We start from the raw sequence: 17,703 nt of genomic DNA on the forward strand, positions 1-17,703 counted from the left end.
ATAAAAGTAGTGTTCTTAATGGTACTTCAGTTGTTCCTGTGTAGCACAGATGACATGGTTATCAAGTGAAATCCTCACTATTGGGTGATTTTTCCCCCTACTATGAGCCCAGTTCAACAAAGCACTTAAGTGGATGCTTAGTTTTCAGCACATAATCCCATCCCTCTTCAGCAATGTACTTAACCATGTGATTAAAGAGACCTCAGCAGACCAGAGAATCTGCTCCATAGCATATTACATTCAAGCAGTTTCAGCAGAATCCATTTTTTTACATTCCAAGCAATGTCACTATGTATTGAGGTACAATAGACATCTCTATGGCTCATTCAAAAGAAAGAATTGTAGTGATTCAAAAAATCTATTATAAAATGATACTTTACTTTTTTTAATTTGTTTTTAAAGAGTTCCATTTTACAGCAGCATTAACAGTTCATTTATATCTGTATCCATAGATTGTTAGCTACTCTCAGCTTTACCCAGCTCTCTACTTCCTCCAGACAATCATTATCTGACCGAAAAGCAAGCAGCTAAGAATTAATTCAACAGGTGTTGAACTGCTAACAGTGACATGTCCTTACTGCTATGGGAATCTCTAAAGTCCATTGCAGAATCATTTTATCCCTGAAACTACATTTGCCAGTTAGGAACATAGCGTATCAGAGCCTTAACTAGAGAGAACCAATACAAAAGGTTGTTTCTTCTCCTCACCCCAAGAAATACAGTTTCTGTGCACAGGCAAAAGAAATCATTTTCTTTAAAAATTGATCCTATTTCCTAATAATGACAAGTGGTGTGAAATTTCAAGGTATACCACTATTCCTTTCTTATTACCATGGATGTACTCTTCCCACTTCTGTCTCCTTATTCCATTTATGCGTGTGCGCACATGCATGCACGCGCACACACACACACACACACAGTCACTATTCTTTCTCCCTTACAGGGCATAATTTTTTAAAAAGATTATTCTGGAATTATCCAGGAAACTGCACCATCTTTGTGTGAGAGGTTCTTTCCAAAAATGGCAAATGTCTTGAAACTATTATTTTATATTAGTCCTTGCTACACAATTAGTACAGCAAAGTTTTATCCTATTCCTGACTTCTGTGGGCTAGCAGGATAAGTGATCAGAATATCAGTTATCTTGCCAAATAGATGTTAAAGTATTTTCAATGCAATCAGTTTGCTTGGGGAATTGAAAACCTTTTACGGATCTGAACAAAATTCTATACAGAGACACATAAGTACTGCATTAAAAATCACATAAACTCAAAAAATTTTCATTACCATCCACGAATGTCTCTTCAAGATAATCAATAATCTGTGTGGCCTCACAAATAATATTTTCCCCATGGATAAGGACAGGAACTTCTCCAGATGAGTTTAAACGCATAAACCAAGGTTCATTGTGTTCACTCAGGGGTAAACTTACATCGTGTTCTTCACACTTCAGTGCTTTTTCAGCAATTACTAAACGCACCTGAAAAATATTGTAAGAATTACTTGATTACGTTATTTACCATGGATAAACTGAGTCTGTTCAATTAGAGGGGCAATATGTTTCAGTAGGAGTCAGGAGTACTGGGGTCTAGTCCCAGCTGTGCCACTGATCTGCTGTGTGACCTTGGCAAATCTCTTCACCTCTGTCTTCTCTCGCATCCTTTGTCTATTTAAATTGTGTTCTCTTTAGGTAGGAACTATGTACAGTTCCTAATACAACTGAGTCCTAATCTCAGTTGGGGTCCTTAGGGTGCTACTGTAATACAAATAAATAAACAACAACAACAACAACGAATAATTGTAATTGCCTAAAACTCTTCTTTCAACACATTTATCATTATCATAGAATAGTTGATGGCTATTTGACTGACAGGTATTCCTAGAAACAGTTGATAAAATTTAAGTGAATTAACACAAAAAAAAATTTAAATAAAAAAAAACCTGGTGCTATAGTTTTGATGATGTCTAAATTCCTTTCCCATATAATCTCAAATATGTTCTGTATACATAACTGGAACTGAGGCATACTTTTTTGGAACTTTTTATTAAGGCAAAGTTACAATAAAATATTAACATACTACACTGGACATTACTGATTAAGATCAGGTTAATATTCAAAAAGCCTGGCTAAAAATTTGCTGGTTGGCGAGCTCTTCCTTTTGAATAAACTTAAAAAGGGTGGCCACATTTCGAAATACCTGCCCTCTTTTTGGTGCTTCTCTTGTGTATGTACTTGGTGTAAAAGCTTTTCCATTACAAGAATAATCTATATTTTACAATACCATAATTGTTTGCTTTGGCAATGGAACCGTTTGCAATAAAGGTGAGAAACAGCCCTTTCCTTATCAAAATGTCTTCTGCATCAGAACACAAAATAGATGGATATGCTCATGTTGTCTTGTTATAGCTGCAGAATCCAGAAGTGCCATTCAAAATTATGTTACATTTTAACAAGTCAAGGAGTGTTATATTGTTTTAAAGCCCCTAGTCATCCTTCCTCATACAGCACTCCTCCCCACTGCCTCCTGTGCTGGATTCAGGGATTCTGCATTTCGAAATGATCACAGTTCACTGGAAAGCCTTGCAAGGCTTTCAAGGCCTAAACAGAAAGCTTTGTGGCCTTGCCCCTCACCATCTCTTCCTCCTCCCTATCCAGATCTAGGCAACAGCGCTACATCCCTCTGCCCACGCCTCAGCACTCAGACTGGGACCTGCAAGGCAAGAAGCCCATTGAGCTGCTGCTGCTGCTGCTGCCGCCACGCCCCAGAGGGGGCAGCAAGGCCCCGGGGGATCTGTCCAGGTGCTGATCCCTGGCACCCGCGAAAGCAGCCAGGCAGGCACTCACCTTTTGGGAGCAGAACGAGTGGGTCCAGTGGTACAGTATTAACTTGGCCTCTGCCTTGCATTCAGCCAGGAGCACGGCGCCCGCTGCCGCGCCAGCCTCCTCTGGCGCCATCGCTCCCAGGGGCTGAGCGGACCCAGCACCGGCTCCCCAGCGGACCGGACTCCGCAGCTGCTACTGAGCGTGCGCCGGAGCTCGGAGCATGCTCCGTGACAGCCGCTGCCCTCGCCTGGCATCGGTACCTGCGCCCTGGCTGCCCCGGGGAGGGCCACAGCCAGGGGCAGGGGGGCAGAGATGCAGAACTAAGGGGGAAAAGAGGGCAGGGGGCAGAAATAGGAAGAGAGGGGGTGGGGGGGAAGTGGGATCAGATTGTGGGGGCTTGTGCTGCACCATGGACAGACGGAGCATCGCTGCACCTCTGCCACCCCCTGCACAGGACTCTGGCGTTAAAGCCCCAATCTAGCCCAATGCCTAGGTAACCTCTGCGGGGAAAACCCAAAGCAGCTGCCTGCTAGAGAGCTGATGCACTGACTGTCTCTCTCCTCCTTCAGCCGCCCCCTGCACAAATGTTTGCTTAGAAAATGTAATCCTGGTAAGGCACAAACTGCAGGGCAGAATCTGGCATAAAGCACAGAAAGCCCCTCCATAAACCAAAAAAATCTCTCTGTGTGTCCCCCATCTTTACATGTGTTTATAGCCCTCAGTCAAGAATGGCCAATTTGCTAAGGTGAGCCCAAAACATTTAGGACCCAGTCCTTCACTGTATATCCCATACTCAGCATGTTTTAGCTAAACTAAACAGACTGTTCCTTATGCAGGCATAAATATATATGTACACATAGAAAGTCCACACTTCAAGAAAGTTAATTTATGCTTGATGAATAAATGGATGTTTTAACAATCACATAATTAATAATGACTCTCAAGGACAATATGTTTTGCTGAAGAGAAAAAACATGATGGATGTCGTCATCCAACAAGAACATTAATCAGACCTTGTTACATTACCTTACCCACCTGTGTTTCTTGTACTGCTATTATTACACTAAAGAGTGGTAGAGGTGTGATTACAATTTTAGCAAACATATTTGGTCCTTCATATTTGCTTTCCTTCAGCCTAAACCAGGGAGTCAATGTCCCTTGAATTTTTAAAGGTGACATACAGTGGAAACAAAATGATTTTGCACCCTTTTTGTTATCTACAAGGAATAAAGAAGGCCTAAAAAGCACATGGTGGTAGGATTCAGCCATATCCATCAGAAATTGCTCCCACCATACCAGGACATGAGGGAAAGTGAGGGGAAGCGATTTCTGACAGTGTCACCACCATATATCAGAAATTATGTCCCCTAGGCCAAGAAAGTGCAAAAAGTATTTTTTGTGGGCAAGTAAAAATGGTACATAGCTTATATCAGATTTTGCAGCTAGCAGGAAATCTGATAGGAAAGCCTTTTCTGGAACTACCCTGTTTCACACTAAATATTCCCCACAGCTAGGGCAAGACAAGCCAAACCTGAATCTAGGATGTTGTGAATTCTAGTCCCTGTTGGTACTAAGTGTGTCTCATTTCATTTTAGAAATAGTGGGTAAAATCCCCACTCTACTGAAGTCAATGGAAATTGAGCCATTGATGTCAACCGAGCCAGGATTTCACCCACTATTCATAGCCACTTACCTCTGTAATGTAATTGTGACCGAGGCATTAAAATAAGGAGTGAAAGAGGGAACAAAGAGTCAGCTCCCACCCCTGTAATATTCACAAGAGTGAGGCACAAATGCAGTCCTTGGATTCCCCTGAACCTATGGACTGTGGCAAGGCCAGCATTATGAACAGCACAAACTTCCTCAGAGGAGGTCAGCAGTATTTCAGGGGAGTGACCCTACACAGCTCCACCCCCTTTGGGTACTGCTCAGTACAGTTCTTGGGGTACATTTTGCACCCTGCAACAAAGTGATGAAGGGGAAGTTATGATTCTTCTGCAAACTTTAGGCACAATGCCTCCCAGAGCTCACATTGGGAAGTGTGGACATGACAGAGGCATACAAAATACAAAATGAAGGGTATAGAGAAGTTAGAATGGGTGTTCCTACGTACACTCTCATAACACAAGAACAAAGAAACATTGAATGAACTGAAAGACAATACATTTTAAACTGATAAAAGGAAATTCTTCTTTATACAATCCAAATTAAACTGCAGAATTCATTGCTACAGGACATAACTGAGCTCAAGAGTTTATTGGGGTTATATAAATGTCTATCTATATATGTCCTCATAGTTACATCAGATAGGATAAAATATAGAAAGAATATAACCCTTCATAGTTTAGGATACTATCTTAGAAAATCAGGCTCATGTTATATTGCTCATGGATCCTGAATTCTAATTAGAGCTAGTACAAGACAATTATAATCAATGCTATCATTTCTGACCTAGCTTCAAAAGCCTGGAAAAGCCACTGCAGAAAAGAAATTAGTCCTCTTGTTAGGAGGGCATCATCTCAGACTTGAAATCTGCAAAACAGGAGAGTGTAATTGGCATGGCTCAGAAAAGCTTTCCTAAATGAGAACATTTGAATGTCTGCTCTGCGGTTTGTGAGGAGCTAAAAGAATAAGAAGATACACTGGGGCACATGAGAACATTTCTCTTTCTAAACTACAGTGGTGTCTTTCTGTTGACTTCAGTGAGAGTTGGATCAGCCCCCGGAACTACTACTCAAACAAGTCATATAAATGCATCGTAGTGTCTGAGAATTATGAACATTCCTTGTACATTAAAATATGGGGAGCCCAATATTAAATTTTCCATAGTATCTTGTCTGAGAGAGGTGAAAGTAATTATTTGTACATGATAACAAATCTTCATAGCCAAGTGGTTCTTTGACTTCGTATTTATAGCAGTGTTTAAGTAGCCTTAATGCTTTCTGATGCCTTTGCTGTTATGAATTTTCCCTTTAACATGAAAAATAAGTAGCATATCAGCCCTCTGAGAAATTCATTGTCTGCAGTACTTGGTCTGTTGTCCAGTTAATTCTGGAATTTGTGGGAAAATGAGGCATCATTTGTTTATCCAAATACAAAATATCAGAGATTTTTTGATCAATTGAAGATCATCCCATACAGAAGGCCCTGTTCGCTATTGTTTGTACACCTCAAACTCCCATTAAACAACCATGCACTCTAATGAAAATTTTGGGTGTGCAAAGAATGGAGATCAGGCCCTGCTTAAACACTGTTGCGTATATATTTTATTAAGTGTTTTGTTTCAATGTCTGGCTGTGCAAATGTCTAGTGCCTGAATCTGTAAACACTTATGCCTATGATTAACTTTAATCACGAGTACTCTCATTGACTTCAAGCAAGCACTGTGCAATTAAGTGCAAATTATTTATTATTAACTAATAATAATCAATTTTTGTTGTATTTAGGATGAGCTGTTACCTTGGGAAACAGAAAATTCTTCCTTCCTCCCTTGATGTATCTGGCTCACATCCCTGAGTGCAGCTCTAGAGGAATAATATAACTAAAGGATGCATCGTCTGAAGAACAAGCATTTACCAGTTTGAATACATTAACATTTAGAAATTAATTAATAATATTAATTCTAATAAAGAAAATTGTTTCCTTACATGAATAGCATTTCAAACAAAGAAATGCCAATGAAATTATAAGAAACATATACAATAATTTAGAAAAGCAAAGGTTTTTTATCTGGATATGTCAAACATGTCTACCACTGTAGTAATGGTTTGAATGATCATGAGTTAATTCAGTTTCAGCTAAATGAAAGGATAAACTAAAATAGGTCTGCAGCTAGGGTCCTTGATTTCAAAAGGGCAAACTTGAAAAGAAATGAAGGGACGTACTTAGGGAAGTGGAGTGGACAGAAGAACTCAAGGATCTGAATGTGGAGAAGGCTTGGAATTACTGTAAGTCAAAGTTGCAGAAACTATCTGATCAAGAATGAACTCTCAAAACTAGAAACTCTCTTAAAAAACCAACCTTCCATACAAACTCCCTTGTGGCTGGACTTTACAAAAACTAGACAAGCCATTTACAACACACACTTTGCTTCTCTACAGAGGTAAAAAGGACACTAAACTCCTACATGCCACAAGGGGCCACAATAGTGGTTCCCTTAACTCACCCAACAATATTGTTAATCTACCCAGCTATACTCTTAGTCCAACAGAAGAATCTGTCCTGTCTCGGGGCCTCTCCTTCTGCCCCACCACCCCCACAACATGATACAGGTCTGCGGTGACCTAGAATCCTACTTTCAATGTCTCCGACTCAAGGAATATTTCCAACACACCACTGAACAGCACACTAACCCACAGGAAGCTTCCTACCAACACTACAAAAAGAAGAATTCTGCATGGACTCCTCCTGAAGGTCAAAACAACAGACTGGACTTCTACATAGAGTGCCTCCACCGACGTGCACGAGCTGAAATTGTGGAAAAGCAACATCACTTGTCCCATAACCTCAGCTATGCAGAACACAATGCAATCAACAGCCTCAGAAACAACTCTGACATCATAATAAAAAAGGCTGACAAAGGGGGTGCTGTAGTCATCATGAATAGGTCGGAATATGAACAAGAGGCTGCTAGACTCTCTGACACCAATTCTACAGGCCATTAACCTCTGATCCCACTGAGGATTACCAAAAGAAACTACACTACCTGCTCAAGAAACTCCCTAAAGAAGCACAGGAACAAATCTACATTGACATACCCCTAGAACTCCAACCAGGGGTATTCTATCTGCTACCCAAAATCCATAAACCTGGGAACCCTGGACGCCCCATCATCTCAGGCATTGGCACCCTGACAGCAGGATTATCTGGCTATGTAGACTCTCTCCTCATGCCCTATGCTACCAGCACTCCCTGCTATCTTTGAGACATCACTGACTTCCTGAAGAAACTACAATCCATTGGTGATCTTCCAGAAAAAAACATCCTAGCCACTATGGATGTAGAAGCTCTCTACATGAACATTCCACACAAAGATGGACTACAAGCCATCAGGAATAGCATCCCCGATACCATCATGGCAATCCAGGTGGCTGAACTTTGTGACTTTGTCCTCACCCACAACTATTTCAGATTTAGGGACAATTTATACCTTCAAGCCAGCAGGACTGCTATGGATTCCCGCATGGCCCCACAGTATCCCAACATTTTTATGGCTGACTTAGAACAGTGCTTCCTCAGCTCTTGTCTCCTCACGCCCCTACTCTACTTGTGCTCCATTGATGACATCTTCATCATCTGGACCCATGGGAAGGAGGCCCTTGAGGAATTCCACCAAGATTTCAACAATTTCCATCCCACCATCAACCTCAGCCTGGACCAGTCCACACAAGAGGTCCACTTCCTAGACACTACAGTGCTAATAAGCGATGGTCACATAAACACTATTCTATATTGGAAACGTTCTGACCGCTATACTTATCTACATGCCTCTAGCTTTCATCCAGACCACATCACACAATCCATTGTCTACAGCCAAGCTCTAAGATACAACCACATTTGCTCCAATCCCTCAGACAGAGACAAACACCTACAGAATCTCTATCAAGCATTCTTAAAACTACAATACCCATCTGGTGAAGTGAAGAAACAGATTGACAGGGCCAGAAGGGTACCCAAAAGTCACCTACTACAGACCCAACAAAGAAAGTAACAGAACGTCACTAGCCGTCACCTACAGCCTCCAATTAAAACCTCTCCAGCGCATCATCAAGGATCTATCAAGGATCTATCCTGAAGGATGATCCCTCACTCTCACAGACCTTGGGAGACAGTCCAGTCCTCGCTTACAGACAGCCCCCCAACCTGAAGCAAATACTCACCAGCAACTACACACCACACAACAAAAACACCAACTCAGGAACCAAACCCTGCAACAAACCCCGGTGCCAACTCTGTCCACATATCTATTCAAAGGACACCATCATAGGATCTAATCACATCAGCCACACCATCAGGGGCTCGTTCACCTGCACATCTACCAACGTGATATATGCCATCATGTGCCAGCAATGCCCCTCTGCCATGTACATTGCCCAAATTGGACAGTCTCTATGCAAAAGAATAAATGGACACAAATCTGACATCAGGAATCATAACATTCAAAAAACAGTAAGAGAACACTGCAATCTCTCTGGTCACTCAATAACAGACCTAAAAATGGCAATTCTTCAACAAAATAAATTCAGAAACAGAGTCCATCGTGAAACTGCAGAACTGGAATTAATTTGCAAACTGGACACCATCAGATTAGGCCTGAATAAAGAGTGGGAGTGGTTGGGTCATTACAAAACTTAAACCTATTTTCCCCAATACTAATTTCCCCCTACTGTTACTCAAACCTTCTTGTCAACTGTCTGAAATGGACCACTCTCATTACCACTTCAAAAGTTATCTTTCCTCCCTTGGTATCCTGCTGTTAAGTGAATTGTCTCATTAGACTGACCTCATACTTGGTAAGGCAACTTCCATCCTTTCATGTATTTATACCTGCTCCTGTATTTTCCACTTAATGCATCTGATGAAGTGGGTTCTAGCCCACGAAAGCTTATGCCCAAATAAATTTGTTAGTCTCTAAGGTGCCACAAGGACACCTCGTTGTTTTATCTGAAGCATGCATCTCAAGCAAGGGGAAAAATTGTAAGGAAGAGTGTCGAACCAAATTGGATGAATAAGCATCTCAAACAGGTTATTAAGAGAAAGCAGAAAGCCTACAAGGAATGGACCACGGGATGGATCGGCAAGGAAAGCTACCTCTAGGTCAGAAAGTGTAGGGTAAAAGTGAGAACTGCCAAAAGCCAAGCAAAGTTGGACCTTGCAAAGAAAATTAAAACCAATAGTAAAATGTTTTTTAGCCATATAAATAAAAAGATAACTAGGAAAGAAGTGGAACTGCTAAACACTGAGGATGGAGTGGAGATTAAAGATAATCTAGTTATGGCCCAGTGCCTAAACAAATACTTTGCTTCAGTTTTTAATAAGGGTAACGGAGCAGCTGGGGGCAGTGGCAGGGTGGCTAATGGGAACAAGGGTATGCAGGTAGAAATTACCACATCAGAGATGGAAGCCAATCTCAATCAGTTTAATGGGACCAAATCAGAAGGCCTGGATAATCTCCATCCAAGAATATTAAAAGAACTGGCACATAAAATTGCAAGCCCAATAGCAAGGATTTTTATTGAATCCATAACTCAGGGGTGGTACCCTATGACTGAAGAACTGCAAATACAGTACCTATGTTTAAGAAAGGAAAAAAAATTATCTGTGAAACTACAGGCCTGTTACTTTGACCTCATCTGTAAATAACTGTATTCTTATTAGAATAAATTTTAAAAGAGAGAGTTGTTAAAGACATATAGGTAAAAAGTAATTGTGATAACATATAACATGATTTTACAAAAGGTAGATCATGCCAGATCAACATGACCTCTTTCTTTGAGAAGATAACTGATTTTCTAGACAAAGGAAATGCAGTAAATCTAATCTACCTGGATTTCAGTAAAGCATTTGATACAGGTCCACATGGGAAAATATTAGTTAAACTGGAGAAGGTGGGCATTAATACAAGAATTGAAAGATGAGTAAGGAACTGGGACCAATCTTATTTAACATTTTCATTAATGACCGTGGCACATAAAGTGGGAGTAAAATTTACAGATGACACAAATTTGGGAGGTGTTGCCAATGTGGAGGAGGACCAGAATATCATAAAAGAAGATTTGGAGGACCTTGAAAACAAGTAATAGCAGTGGGATTATATTTAATAGTGTAAAATGCAAGGTCATACGCTTAAGGACTAACAACAAGAATCTTTGCTATCAGATGGGGACATATCAGTTGGCAGTAACAGAGGAGGAGAAAGATTGGGTATATTGGTTGATCACAATTGGTTGATCCACATCAACTTGGGTGTATTAGTTGATGCAGCTGTGAAAAAGACTAATGCCTATTTTTAAGAAAGGAAAAAAAATTATCTGTGAAACTACAGGCCTGTTACTTTGACCTCATCTGTAAATAACTGTATGAGAAAGATTGGGTATATTGGTTGATCACAATTGGTTGATCCACATCAACTTGGGTGTATTAGTTGATGCAGCTGTGAAAAAGACTAATGCCTATTTTTAAGAAAGGAATCCTAGGATGAATCAAATGAGAGATTTCCAGTAGAGATAGGGAAGTGTTATTACTATTGTCCAAGGCACTGGTGAGACCTTACCCGGAATACTGTGTGCAATCCTGGTCTCCCATGTTTAAGAAAGATGAATTCAAACTGGAACAGGTGCAGAGAAGGGCTAATAGGATGATCAGAGCAATGGAGACTCCATTACAAGAAGAGACTTAAGGAGTCTGGCTTGTTTAACCTAACAAAATGACAGCTGAGGGGAGATGTGTTTGCTCTCTATACATATATTACAGGGATAAGCACCAGGGAGGGAGAGAAGTTGTTTAAACTAAGGGAAAATGCTGGCACAAGAAAAAATGGATACAAACTAGCCACCAGTAAGTTTAGGCTTGAAATTAAATTAGGCTTTGCGAACAGGGGCTGCTAACAGGGAGTTTCGCAAGGGAGTTCTCCAGGTGAAGGAGGAGCTAATACAGCATCTGTGAGGTAAGTGACTGTCTGTAGTGTGTATTTGTTTGTGTTTGGGGGTTACTTGCTGTGTGCTGAGCTTGTGTTTGTCAGTCTGTTTGGTTGTTTGGTTGTTTGAGGGACCGTGTGCTCTGGCTGGCAGTTGGAGGCAGGTTTGAAAGCTCGAAGCCTCTGGTAATTGGCTGAGCCTTAATCAGTGGGCGGGGCATTCACTCAGGCCAGGGCTTTATAAAGCCGCGCACAAGCGACCAGGGGCTGCTAACAGGGAGTTTCGCAAGGGAGTTTAGAAGGGGAGTGGGAAGGGAGCAGAAGTCCCTCGCCAGCCCTAAACCCCTTTCCTGTGGTCCCCCTAAAACCTGTAAACCGAACCACATTCCAAAACTCCTTTCTGTAAACCACCCTTCCACTAACTAGGAGACAATGCAGGCAGAAGCCCAGCAGCAGAGTGGGGGCTATCCAGTTTATTGCGCTGAGTGTTGCATGTATGATTACCTGCCCTGTGGGTGGGTGGCGTATGTGTGCAGTCGGTGCAAGGAGCTCCTGGCCCTCAGAGACCATGTACGGACTTTGGAGGCCAGGGTGGCGGAACTGGAGGAGCTAAGAGAGGCAGAGAGGTATGTTGATGAGGCTTTCCGGGACACTGTAGAGTTGTCCCACCTCCGCTCAGACAGCTCCTGTGCTGTTGAGCAGGAAGAACGGCCCAGGGAAGTAGAGCAGTCAATGGGAGCAGAGGGAACCCTTCCCGTAGTTGGGACCCTCCTTCCAGATGGTGCTGGGGTTGCCTCTCGCACTGAGGTTGCCTCTCCGGGAGAGGGAACTCCAGTTTCTAGGAAAAGGCAGGTGTTAGTAATGGGAGATTCGATTATTAGAAATGTAGATAGCTGGGTCTGTGAAGACCGGGAGAACCGTATGGTGACTTGCCTGCCTGGTGTGAAGGTTGCGGATCTCTCGAGGCATCTAGATAGACTTATGTGTAGTGCTGGGGAGGAGCCGGTGGTCGTGGTACATGTAGGTACCAATGACGTAGGGAAGGGTAGGAGAGATGTCCTGGAAGCCAAATTTAGGGTGCTAGAGAAGAGACTGAAATCCAGGACCTCTATGGTGGCATTTTCAGAAATGCTCCCAATTCCACGCGCAGGGCCAGGTAGGCAGGCAGAGCTTCAGAGTCTCAATGCGTGGATGAGACGATGGTGTAGAGAGGAGGGGTTCACGTTCATTAGGAACTGGGGAAACTTCTGGGATGGGAGGAGCCTATACAGGAGAGATGGGCTCCACCTAAACCAAAGTGGAACCAGACTGATGGCACTAAACATTAAAAAGGTTGTAGAGCAGTTTTTCAACTAGGAGATGGGGGAAAGCCGACTGCTGCAGAGGAGCATGTGGATCGGACACAGACTTCTCTTAGGGGAGAGTCTGATGATAGAGAATCTCCAGGTTATAGTCACGAGCAGAGGACTGAAAAGTATAATGTAAGGGCCGGATCAGCTGATAAACAGTCACATAAAAAAGAAACTGGCACATCAGAAAAAGGCAGGCTAATAAACAGGGACAAGTTTTTAAAGTGCTTGTACACAAATGCCAGAAGTCTAAATAATAAGATGGGTGAACTAGAGTGCCTTGTGATAAAGGAGGATATAGATATAATAGGCATCACAGAAACCTGGTGGACTGAGAGCAACCAATGGGACACAATCATTCCGGGGTACAAAATATATCGGAAGGACAGAACAGGTCGTGCAGGGGGAGGAGTGGCACTATATGTGAAAGAAAGTGTAGATTCAAATGAAGTAAAAATCGTAAGTGAATCCACATGTTCCATAGAGTCTCTATGGATAGAAATGTCATGCTCTAGTAAAAATATAACATTAGGGATCTATTATCAACCACCTGACCAGGACAGTAATAGTGATGATGAAATGCTAAGGGAAATTAGAGAGGCTATCAAAATTAAGAACCCAATAATAGTGGGGGATTTCAATTATTGACTGGGAACATTTCACTTCAGGACGAAATGCAGAGATAAAATTTCTCGATACTTTAAATGACTGCTTCATGGAGCAGCTGGTACGGGAACCCACAAGGGGAGAGGCAACTCTAGATTTAATCCTGAGTGGAGCGCAGGAGCTGGTCCAAGAGGTAACTATAGCAGGACCACTTGGAAATAGTGACCATAATACAATAGCATTCAACATCCCTGTGGTGGGAAGAACACCTCAACTGCCCAACACTGTGGCATTTAATTTCAAAAGGGGGAACTATACAAAAATGAGGGGGTTAGTTAGACAAAATTTAAAAGGTACAGTGACTAAAGTGAAATCCCTGCAAGTTGCATGGGCCCTTTTTAAAGACACCATAATAGAGGCCCAACTTCAATGTATACCCCAAATTAAGAAAAACAGTAAAAGAACTAAAAAAGAGCCACCGTGGCTTAACAACCATGTAAAAGAAGCAGTGAGAGATAAAAAGACTTCCTTTAAGAAGTGGAAGTCAAATCCTAGTGAGGCAAATAGAAAGGAGCACAAACACTGCCAACTTAAGTGCAAGAGTGTAATAAGAAAAGCCAAAGAGGAGTTTGAAGAACGGCTAGCCAAAAACTCCAAAGGTAATAACAAAATGTTTTTAAGTACATCAGAAGCAGGAAGCCTGCTAAACAACCAGTGGGGCCCCTTGATGATCAAAATACAAAAGGAGCGCTTAAAGACGATAAAGTCATTGCAGAGAAACTAAATGGATTCTTTGCTTCAGTCTTCACGGCTGAGGATGTTAGGGAGATTCCCAAACCTGAGCTGGCTTTTGTAGGTGACAAATCTGAGGAACTGTCACAGATTGAAGTATCACTAGAGGAGGTTTTGGAATTAATTGATAAACTCAACATTAACAAGTCACCGGGACCAGATGGCATTCACCCAAGAGTTCTGAAAGAACTCAAATGTGAAGTTGCGGAACTATTAACTAAGGTTTGTAACCTGTCCTTTAAATCGGCTTCGGTACCCAATGACTGGAAGTTAGCTAATGTAACGCCAATATTTAAAAAGGGCTCTAGCGGTGATCCCGGCAATTACAGACCGGTAAGTCTAACGTCGGTACCGGGCAAATTAGTTGAAACAATAGTAAAGAATAAAATTGTCAGACACATAGAAAAACATAAACTCTTGAGCAATAGTCAACATGGATTCTGTAAAGGGAAATTGTGTCTTACTAATCTATTAGAGTTCTTTGAAGGGGTCAACAAACATGTGGACAAGGGGGATCCGGTGGACATAGTGTACTTAGATTTCCAGAAAGCCTTTGACAAGGTCCCTCACCAAAGGCTCTTACGTAAATTAAGCTGTCATGGGATAAAAGGGAAGGTCCTTTCATGGACTGAGAACTGGTTAAAGGACAGGGAACAAAGGGTAGGAATTAATGGTAAATTCTCAGAATGGAGAGGGGTAACTAGTGGTGTTCCCCAAGGGTCAGTCCTCGGACCAATCCTATTCAATTTATTCATAAATGATCTGAAGAAAGCAGTAAACAGTGAGGTGGCAAAGTTTGCAGATGATACTAAACTGCTCAAGATAGTTAAGACCAAAGCAGATTGTGAAGAACTTCAAAAAGATCTCACAAAACTAAGTGATTGGGCAACAAAGTGGCAAATGAAATTTAATGTGTATAAATGTAAAGTAATGCACATTGGAAAAAATAACCCCAACTATACATACAACATGATGGGGGCTAATTTAGCTACAACGAGTCAGGAAAAAGATCTTGGCGTCATCGTGGATAGTTCTCTGAAGATGTCCACGCAGTGTGCAGAGGCGGTCAAAAAAGTAAACAGGATGTTAGGAATCATTAAAAAGGGGATAGAGGCATGGGTCACTTGCTGGTTTGAACTAGAGTAAATTGGGGATTCTCTGTAACTTGGGGTCTTTAAATCAAGATTTTAGGATTTCAGTAACTCAGTCAGAGGTTATGGGTCTATTATAGGAGTGGGTGGGTAAGGTTCTGTGATCTGCAATGTGCAGGAGGTCAGCCTAAATGACTATGATAGTCCCTTCTGGCCTTAAAGTCTGTGAGTAATAGATATTCCTGTGTTAAGAGAATTAAAGATATGCATGACATGTATGATGAGCTTGCATGATCTTAGGGCTAACACAGAAACCCCGGAGTCTAGTAATCTTGGTTCTGTTCCTAGCTTTGCCATAAACTTCTTGTGTGTACTTGAGTAACACACTTAATTTGTCTGTGCCTCCATTTCCCCATCTGTAAAATGGTGGTGGATAATACTTTCCTACCTAAGCCTAATTCACTTATGTTTATAAAATGATTTTAGAGCTTCTTACATAAATTATTATAGTATTATCTGAAAAATACAATCTGTTTGCCATTTTTATATGTTTGGGCAGCAAAAGAGTATTCTAGAAAATTCCTGTTTCATCCTACAGACACACACACACACCCAAGTACAATAAAAGACAGGAGGCAAAGTGAGGAAATTAATCCCCACCACTTCTGGCTTTCTTAACAAGCTCAGTGTATCCACAAGCACATCCAAACCTTTCAATTTTTTTCTAGATTTAAGACACCAGCCACAAGTGCCGACTTTCAGCTTTCCCCAGGGGGTGCTGCATCCCCGCTCCACCCCGAGGCCCCGCCCCCACTCCACCCCTTACCCCAAAGCTCCACACTCACTCCGCCTCTTCCTGCCCCCACTATGCCCCCTCCCTGAGGCTCTGCCCCACCCCACCTTTTCCAACCCCGGCTCCGCTCCCTCCTCCAAGTGTGCCCCACTCTCGCTCTGCCTCTTCCCACCCCTGTTCCTCCCCATCCCCAGTGCCTCCTGCCTGCTGCCTAACAGCTGGTTGGCAGTGGGCAGGAGGCACTGGGAGGTTGGGGGAGGAGCTGATTGGTGAGGCCTGCCAAATAGCTGATCAATGGGGCCTGCCAAACAGCTGATCGGAAGGTGGCTGGTGGGTGCTGAGAACCCACTATTTTTTTTTTCTGACAGAAGTTTAGCACCAACATATCCGTATTTCCACACTTGGCCTGGGTAAACAGTACTCAAGTTCAAAAGTTATTTTATGGTGGAACACAAGAGATAGGGATTCTGAAACTTGGTGGGGTGCTTCGCCTGCTGATTTGCATATCAATAACCAGGACAGTTTTCCAACTTAAAACTATTTCACAGGAATACTGAGCTCAGAACCCTGGGAACAGATCCAGGTTAATTAATTAATTAATTAATTTCCATGAGCCTTGTATAAAGATAGGAGTACTTGTGGCACCTTAAAGACTAACAAATTTATTGTAGCATGAGCTTTCGTGAGCTAAAGCTCACTTCTTCGGATGCAGATAAAGATGTTTCTCTGAATAACCACAAGAGGTCCCCTTTTATCCAAAAATGTGACAAAATGCTGGCATCTAGTTCTTCAGAAAAGTGCAAAAAGAATGAGGTATTATCAATACTTTTTCTGATCCTTACAGGATCATCCATATGCGCTTTTTCCTCTCCACCTTTTTTTTTTAAATCTTCAAATGCACAAACATGTTTCATCAAGAGAACTAAAAGCAGAAAGACATTCAGAACATCTTGGAAAGCCCTCTTCTCTAAGACGTCTCCAGAAAGCCCACATCGTTGATCATAAAATTATTCTTCATAATTCATTGCAGATACTTTTGTATACACTGGATATGTACCTAAGTACATAAAGGAACAGCTGGGTGCATATCCAGATCATGAGACAATTCTGCCACTTGCTTTTTGATTTGGCCAGAATACATATAGTCAGAAGAAAGCAACAAAGGACTCTTTGCCACAGGACTCTTTGTCGCTTTTTACAAATCCAGACTAACATGGATACCCCTCTGATAGTCAGAAGAGTCATCACTCTATGTAAAAATGGCAATTTCTTACTCAGCAGATCAGTTCCCATGTGTATTCAGAGTCAGATCTGATTATTTTACAGATAAAAATAAGCTTTAGCAACTTTTTCATGCCAGACAGAAGTGCAGAGCCAATACAGGTACAGGCAGGGGCGGCTCCAGGCACCAGCACGCCAAGCGCGTGCCTGGGGCAGCAAGCCATGGGGGGTGCTCTGCTGGTCGCCCCGAGGGCGGCAGGCAGGCTGCCTTCGGCGGCATGCCTGAGGAGGGTCCGCTGGTCCCGCGGCTTTGGTGGACCTCCTGCAGGCATGCTGCCGAATCCGCGGGACCGGGGACCTCCCACAGGCAAGCCGCCGAAGGCAGCCTGCCT

The 17,703-nt window shown here is 42.3% G+C and overlaps 1 protein-coding gene across 3 annotated transcripts in view; it reads right to left on the reverse strand.

Annotated features, from left to right (window-relative positions):
* The window catches only part of GDAP1 (ganglioside induced differentiation associated protein 1), a 53,790-nt gene that overhangs the window by 13,022 nt on the left and 23,065 nt on the right, over positions 1 to 17,703 (reverse strand). The window contains exons 1-2 of one of the 3 annotated variants that reach the window (XM_045003730.1): positions 2,846 to 3,000; positions 1,288 to 1,480 (exon numbers count right to left, since the gene is read on the reverse strand). In XM_045003730.1, coding sequence (XP_044859665.1) covers positions 1,288 to 1,480; positions 2,846 to 2,956 — 304 coding nt within the window. In that variant the 5' untranslated portion in view covers positions 2,957 to 3,000. Of the gene's footprint in view, positions 1 to 1,287; positions 1,481 to 2,845; positions 3,001 to 17,703 lie in introns of those variants that run through there. The other 2 variants (XM_045003732.1, XM_045003733.1) reach the window with 2 other exon arrangements.

Source organism: Mauremys mutica, chromosome 2, assembly GCF_020497125.1.
Source record: "Mauremys mutica isolate MM-2020 ecotype Southern chromosome 2, ASM2049712v1, whole genome shotgun sequence".
In the NCBI taxonomy this organism is placed as follows: domain Eukaryota; kingdom Metazoa; phylum Chordata; order Testudines; family Geoemydidae; genus Mauremys; species Mauremys mutica.